Source organism: Nothobranchius furzeri, chromosome 5 (assembly GCF_043380555.1).
Source record: "Nothobranchius furzeri strain GRZ-AD chromosome 5, NfurGRZ-RIMD1, whole genome shotgun sequence".
Lineage (NCBI taxonomy): Eukaryota > Metazoa > Chordata > Actinopteri > Cyprinodontiformes > Nothobranchiidae > Nothobranchius > Nothobranchius furzeri.
In genome coordinates this window covers 7,715,610-7,723,723 of record NC_091745.1, presented here as the reverse complement: position 1 = coordinate 7,723,723, position 8,114 = coordinate 7,715,610, and the positions used below count along the sequence as shown (strand labels likewise).

The following is an 8,114-nucleotide window of genomic DNA, read 5'->3' as shown; positions in this document are numbered from 1 at the left end:
AGACAGACAGCCAGGGACACACAATAAGACAGAGAAGGAAAAGACAATGTTCAGAATTGGCAGCCTCTCTTCCCGCACTGTGTGAGCGTCTTTCATACTCACTTTGCGTCTTCCAATTCTCCTCCTCACTCCCGCCTCTTTTCGATTCCTTTTGTCCCGCCCTGCCTTTCCGGTCTTTGATTCTCTTTTTTTTTACACTATGTTCTGCTTGAGCCAGTGTCCCACTGAGGTGGCAGCCGCTGTGGATAAATAAGAAAATGTGTGTATGGATGGAATGACCAAGGCAAGAAGAGAAAGTGAGGGACAGAGGGCTGAGAGGAGCGAGGATGGAGAATGCTGTGAATCCTTCAGGTGGGCACTTGGAGAGAGAGAGAGACAGTGTTCAAGTCAATTTAGTCCTTTTCTTGTTGTAGGAAATCTTTTTTAACCCGGTGAATTAGCAGCCATGCTTGTGGCTTGTGTTGTTTCATCTAGACAAACTTGTAGCATTGGGGGGGGGGGGCTCTCTCGGGATGTGTGTGACACGGCGTTTGTGTTTGATTGTGGTTGTTGTCATGAGCGTCACGTAGCTCTGCTGTCTGCCTCAGCTTGCCTCCTGTATGTTCAAAGCTCGGTGGCTCCTGTAGGACTCAAGCTGTTGCTGCACACACATTCGTGCTGAACTTCTTTAAAAACTCTGTCGTGACTTCCTGCGCCCCGTTGGGGTTTTTTAAGTCATTTGTACAAGTCAGTTTAAGTTCTTGTTATTTCTACTGTTGCTTCTTGAGCTTTCACATTTGGAGTGTTAGTGTGCACTTTTCTTCTAGCTGCTTTTGAAGCTTATTTGGATCCATTGTCTCTTTTGTTTATGTTGAGCATGTGTGGTTTCATGTTGAACAGTGCCACTCCTTTTCTGTCCTGGTCTTTGCTCGTGTTCAGTTACAGTGTAGTCTCAGGATAAAGTTGTTAGCTGGCAGCTGGGGCCTGCCACCCTGGTTATTCTTCATAATTACATCCACTGTAATGACAGCCTGCATTAGTGAGTTGCTGGGCTACAACGCTAAAATAAATCATCACTAGTGACTGTGATTTTTCTCTAAATCTTCCTCCAGCAAAAATGTTGTGCAAAAAAAGGCTAAAATGTCGCCTTCACACTCAGCCGCAGCAATAGGACAATAATGGGTGTGTGTTTGTGTGTTTCCTCGTGATAGACTTCTCATTAGCCCACAGAGCTTTAGTCAATAGATGCCAACACCTCTCCTACCCTCTTTTATCAGATTAGGCACTCACAAATGGAGTTTTCTATACATGTGCACAAGTGTGCTTGTGACCATGTGTCAGTGTGCTTCACGGCTGCGAAGCAACTCTTGATTCATCACTTGGCCTTTTCTTGTTCTCTTGCAATGTTGTTTCTTGTGAAGACACTTTTCCTCACTGTTAATTAGTCAACTGAACCCTTCAGAGTTTAAACATTATTTATTCATCCCGCCCTCAGTTTGAGCTCATCTCAGAGCTGAGAGTTGATGGGTTCTGTCTCTGTGCCACGCTCATGCGTGCGTTTAGGATCAACGTCGGCGGGGTGCAGGGATCAAAGAGTTGTTATTTAATACACACTCACTTGGGGAATACTCTTTTAGCAAATCAGCAGCTTCAGAGATTAAACAAAGTAAACTCTACAGAATGAATGACATTTCTTTTTCCTGCCACCTACACAGCGTTGTGTTTCAGAGAGCGTTTAAATGACTTCAGACAGCAGAAGAACGTGTAGTGGGAGATCAAAAGTGGGCAGCTGACATTTAGTGTGCTGGGCTTTCTTAAACTGTGGAGGACATGCATGCAGGGTGAGATGTAGACGCGACAAACTTTGGTCTTCTCTATTAAAGCCATGCAGTCAATCAAATTTTAAATGTATTTTTCTAAATTTCTACCTTAAATTATCAAAAAAACAACCTAATCAACAAAATGAATAATATTTGGATAATTTGTCACGTTTCACATCGCAGGTGTATATTCTCTTTCAGTGTCCTGTGCTTTTGCCCCCTCCTAAGGCTAAACTCACTTCTGATGTTAAAGGGGGCACAGTATGCAAAATTCGCCTTTTGCATTCTTTTGTGCTGCCATGTGACTCTCTAATGCCTCCATAAACACTCCAAACATAAAAATAATCCAGTGTTGACTTTAGGAATTATGCGCCTAAAGTAAGTTGTTTCAAAAAGGCCCCATTTGTGATGTCACAAAAGGAGAAATTAGAATAGAAGCACCTCTCATGTGCAAGAAAGAGCTTCTGCTAGAGAAGCAGCGGCTCTACTATGTGCCTTTCCCATATATTGAAGCTTTCCAGCTTATAGCAGCCTGAGTGGGGGAAGGGTGGGTGTGGTCAGCTCCAGCTTGCTTTCTTAAAGCAACAGAGTCTGGAAACAACTCATTCTGGAAGGTAATGAAACTGTCAAGCGTAAAGCTGCTGAAATCACTTCATGTGAGAGGGATTTTTAGTAAATGACCTCATAAACATGTTTTGTGTCAACATAGAACTATTAATATTTTAAAAAGACATAACGTATCCCCTTTAAAACAATCAATGCACCTAAAGATGGCAGAACGAGGGCAAAACATACTGTTAGAATAAAAATTAATAATAATAACCCTAGCCTACCATTATTAGTAACTCCCATACACAAGGCTCTTTATGTCACGTTTAGGAGGGTAGGACCCAAATTGCAGAACCCAGGATGACACGAGGCAGGAGTGGATATGTAAAGTAAAAATCCTTTATTTTGAGGAAGAACAAAAATAAATCCAAATGGGAGGGAGCCAAAATCCAAAAATCCAGGGAGTCAAAAAACACCAGAGGAACGAGCAGACTGAACGAACAAATAACGCTGACAAACAACAATGGACCGACAAGAACAATGAGACAAGGAGGGCTTATATAGACAGGGAGGAGCAATTAGGGAAACAGGAAGCAGGTGTGTGGAGTGAGGTTGGAGGAAAGGCAGGTGACAGCAATTATCTGGATGGGGAAGAGAACCAGTGGAGGGCAGATAAACCTAACACTATATAAAACACAAAACTAAACCTAAAGACTAAGGGAAGAACTCACACAAACACATACACATACTGACACACACAAACTATGAACTGGGAAACAAGAGGCTGTGGCTATAACTTAAGACACACAACAGAGATGCAGACAAAGGACACATGCGGGCGCTAAGAGAACACAAAAGGGAATCCAGAGAGGGATGGAGAAACATTAGGAGACACGTGGGGAAAGACGCAGACAAAGGACACATGAGGGCGCCATGAAACACAAAAGGAGAACCTGGAGTGGGAACTGGAGGGGCTGGGGAACAAAGGGACACAGAACATGACACTTTAAAGGTAAAACATTGTTAAAATAGGGGCAAACTCGAGCAGTGCTTGTAGTACTAATTGGAAAAACTTACTTTAAAAGACGCAATCTTTATTAGCCAACGGGTTTTGGCTTTTGACCTTGTTAGTGACATAAGGAATTTTTATGGAATTCTATATCGATTATGTTGTGAGAAAAGTCACTTCAGTCTCTTAACTTGGATAAAGTCTAATCACCAATAAACAGGTGCAACCCTACCACCTGCTGACATAAAATGATGTCTGCAGTCTCTCTAAAATATGAGCTCTTCATTTTTAACCGTTTTATTCTATTAAAATAATTGTATAAAAACATAATAATTTCATAAAATTGCCAAATTATAATCAAAATACCTCAAGTTATTTATTCAAAATGTACAACTATAAAGAAAAACTTTGGAATAATGAACACAGATGCTAATACACAGTCTAGTGTGCTCTACAGAGTGTGATGAAATAATACTTTTATTTTGATAGGTTGCACCACAACGTGTGCTTTTGGCTGTAGATGAGTTATAAAGACTCAGTTTTACAGCTAAATTAATTATAGTTTTAAGTATTTTTTTTATCTTAAAATGGGTCAAAAAATTATTATTAGTTTTCTCCTGAAATTGTGCACCACTACATTTTAAATCACAACAGGAAACTTTAAATGTCTTCTTAATACTTAATGCACATCACAGCTTTTTGTGTTGAAAATAATTAAACTGGAGGGGTTTGAAGAAAGATCCTCACTTTGTTGCAGCAGTAAGCTACATATGTGACGTGTTTCTGCTTGACTTAGACAGTTGATCGCGTTGCTGATGAGATTCTCACCACGTTTCAGACAACCAACAGTTAATTCTTCACAGAAGCTGGCTGCACACCGAGCCAAAGATTACACAAGCAGGGATTTACTTTAAAGGATTCAGCTCTGCTGAGCCTCAGTTTTCTTCAGGCATGGTCGAAACATTACTCGAATCCTGGGAAGCACGCTTGTCACAACTATAGAGAAGAAATGATGAGATGTAAGGGTGACACTGGTTAGTGAAGAGGCAGAGGAGTGGAGATGATGAAGGGCTCGTGACGATATTTCTGAGAGCTCCATCTTACCCTCAAAGTGTACTTTTTCTTTGATATTTTTTCTTTTTCCTTTGCAGTCACGTTGACACGGCGTGAACAGTCGACCTCTGGCATTACAGTAGCTCTCGCTCTGTGAGGATCGGCTCTCACCGCCGGTGCTCAGGTTATATTTAGAATCTATCAGCGGCTGCAACTTTCTTCAAAAATTGTTTTACCTGCACTGCTGCTTCTAGAGATGTGTGTGGATGATGCTCTCACTGATGGATGCTTCACTAATAACTTCTCGTAAAGAAGATCTTTAGGGCTGAATGTTAATGCAACATAAAGCAGTGGTACAAACCAAAGGAAACACGCAGTTTTTCATCAGAAACAGCTCCAACGTGGTCACAAATGAGTTCTACTTCCATGGGACATTTTTTTGTTGGTAAACGTTTGGGTGGATTTTTGCCTCAAGTTGGAAAGCCTGATTCAGATGCATGTCTAAACCCTACCCGTGGTAATAGGTGCCCATCACTACTCATCCTTTCTATCCTATTGAAGCGTGCGCTCAGCTAAAAAAATAAATAAATAAATAAACAAACCCCACAGTAAAAGTTGCGAGGATGCTTGACTGAAAAAATGTAACCTTTTGAATAAATGGCATATATTAATTAAAAACACTTGTTTTTTTAATTGATTTATTTTTTTATGTGGACATTAAAGGGTTAACATTTATATTAAATAAAATGTTTGCATCAGTATTAATTCCAAACGGATCCCTTAAATATCAAAAATGTGTTTAAATTATGAATATGGAACACAAACGCCAAAGCACCATCTAGTGAGTGGAGGTTGTCGTTGCAACAATAGAACAAGTTTCCAGCCGTCAGGGTACAAGGTTTGCTGCCGACACGTGACATTTTTTATTTGACTCCATCCGTTGTTGGCTTCACCTAAACTCGCTCTGGATTTAGATATTTTATGGTCGCTCCTCTTCGGAGGATAACGACATCTTCTGGGCTCAGAAGCAGCTGCTTGACTTATTGAGTCCACCATTTTCCACAGGGCCAGCCTCGCTGTGCCGAGCAGACTGTTCGGTAACCCGCAATGGTGCCCTCTACTGGCTGGTAGATGTAAACATAAACCCAGTGTCGTGCCCGTCAAAATAAATGTCAGATGATTTTTTAATTAAAACAGTTTTTTCAATCTACACACCTCTAAAAAATAAATATAGCTTTTTACTGAATCGTGCCGCATTCAACCTTTAAATTTCAAAACTGCTCTCTAAAAACAGTTTTTGTTAAGATAAAAAACTTAGCCATAATTGATAATAAGTGTTTATTTACATCAGACAATAATGTAAAAGACTGAGATACAGTTTTGTTCCAACAGCGTTTGTAACAGCTTGCTGTCTTTGTGACTATAAATAAAACTAGCTAAACACAGCGTGTGGCACTGATGACCCAAAAAGAAGTCTCCAAACATCTCTAACAGATAAATTACTCCACAGCCTGTACTCTGTACATGTTTACTCATGTTGTGTTTGTTTGGAAAAGGCATGAGCAGGAAATGGACCAAAGCTAATGACTGTAATTTATTACATGTTTTGTGATCAGGCGTTGATTTGTAAAATCAAATGTCCTCCGGTGATAGGGTTTGTATTGTAAAGCTGCCTTAACCTCTTAGATTTTTGGCCAAAAATAAAAAACAACAATAAATGACAGTGACCTTTTAAAGTACAAACAGTACCTTCTTTAAACATCCAACAGTTAAAGTGATCAACATTAATCATTTTCAGAGTGCCAGGGCTGCCAAGTAAAAATAAGTCTTCACCTTTTTAAGGAGCTTAAAGGGATAACACTTTACAATAAGGTGCACAAAATTGTGCTTCGTTACTAGGGAACGACTTAGGGGGTAATGAGTAATGAAGCAGGAAAGAATACGTAGTTAACCAGTAGTTACTGGTGAAAACGCTCAGCCTTTTTCAGGGACTAATAGGTAGTTATCAATGAAAGCAATAAGGAACGAATACCAAATGAATGTAGTGCCTGTGGAGTCTCTCTTGTAAACTTCATGAAGGATGCAGATAATTTGCAACCTCACAGTGATTTTACATCACTGTTTCATCTTATTTCACTTGTCTGTCACTTCATCGTCCATCGTCAGTATCCGTCCGTCTCGAGATGATGGAAGGTGAAGCCTCCTCCCAAGTTCCTACTGAGGAACGAATCTGTACTTACTCAATACTTAACCATTACTTATATGTTGTTACATGGCCATTTACCATAAATACATTGAGCTTTTTCACACATCATTTTCTTTCATCTTGTGTGTGGTAATATTCCAGAGATGGGTGACCAAAATCCTGCAGGTTACAGTGTTACCTGGCTCAAATCAATCACTAACAAAATGTTTAATGTTTAGGGTATTTTTTAAAATCATCAGAAAAGTACACAAAAATTAACTTTTACTTTTATAAACTTTGAAATCAACATGTAAAAACACTCTAAACCTACCTATTCTTCACTGCTTCATTACTCAATGCCCTTTAAGTCGTTCCCTAGTGACAAAGCACAAACAGATAACTACCTATTAATCTCTGAATACGACTGCTGGGTGTTAACCAGTAAGTATTGGCTAACTATGTATTAGACCACGAAAAAGACTGATGAGCGTTTTCATCAGTATCTACTAGTTAACTCCCTATTCTTCCCTGCTTCATTACTCATTACCCAATTTTGCGTACCTTATTGTAAAGTGTTACCCCTATTTGCAAACTTCAACACACATCAGCAGAAATAGTCACAGACAGGAAAACATTAAAGCCAGAAAAGGCCAGTTTCTTCTACAGCACAGGGAAAATGTGTTTTCATGGACCCACCCACCTTGGCCTGTGACCTCAGAGGGCTGTTGTCGATTTAGCAGCCAGGAGAGAGCAGAGTATGCCTCGGTTAGTAGAAGCTAACAGTTAGTGTTGGTTTTTGGTGACCTGGTATGCGGCTAGCTGCAGCTTGGATAGGACCCAGCCGGCACATTTCCTGGTTCTTTTCCTCACAGGGTAAAGTCGCTCGGAAAGCACTTTGAGTTACGGCAATCACTCAACTTTACCACAGCTGTATTTCAATTAAAATGATGAGGCAGTGATTCTTTTTTGTCTTGATTCTTATAAAAAAGCAGAGAAATGGTACAGAGTACAAAAACAAACCTGGACTCCCTGGATGGTCTTGAAGAGCAAATTGCAGGCTACATTTTATTTCTAATTCAAATGAAATGCTGTCCAAAAATACAATTTGAAATGCTTATTGTGGATATTTTGTTTCTAGTAAAAAGTGGCTTTTCTCAGCAAAGCTTCTAAAAACACTCGTTTTTTCTAAATCTTAGAAGAAGAAGAAGAAAAAAAATATAATTTCTATAGCGCCTCTAAAGACAGAAATCACGAGGCACTTCACAAAGACAAAAATATAAAAATATATAAAAAAGAATTTAGAAAGTGGTTAACAATATATTTAAAATGAACAAAAAATGGACAATTGTGATTAAAAAATGTAAAGAAAGACAGAGAGTGAACAGGAAAGAGGGAAATCAGTGGATCCTGAGGAAGGTGGAATAAGTGGGGAGAGCAGAATAAAGAGAGAGTGGTGAAGAAAATCATACAAAAGCCAGCTTGAACAAATGAGTCTTCAGCTGATTTTTAAAGGAGACCA

At 39.6% G+C, this 8,114-nt stretch overlaps 1 protein-coding gene across 12 annotated transcripts in view; it reads left to right on the top strand.

The window, feature by feature from the left end:
- The window catches only part of srcin1a (SRC kinase signaling inhibitor 1a), a 164,827-nt gene that overhangs the window by 60,946 nt on the left and 95,767 nt on the right, over positions 1 to 8,114 (top strand). Inside the window, exon 1 of one of the 12 annotated variants that reach the window (XM_054740185.2) lies at positions 221 to 351. The exons of 10 other annotated variants lie outside the window; for them this stretch is intronic. In XM_054740185.2, the coding sequence (XP_054596160.2) occupies positions 327 to 351 (25 nt within the window). In that variant the 5' untranslated portion in view covers positions 221 to 326. Of the gene's footprint in view, positions 1 to 220; positions 352 to 8,114 lie in introns of those variants that run through there. One more of the 12 variants, XM_054740183.2, reaches the window with a different exon arrangement.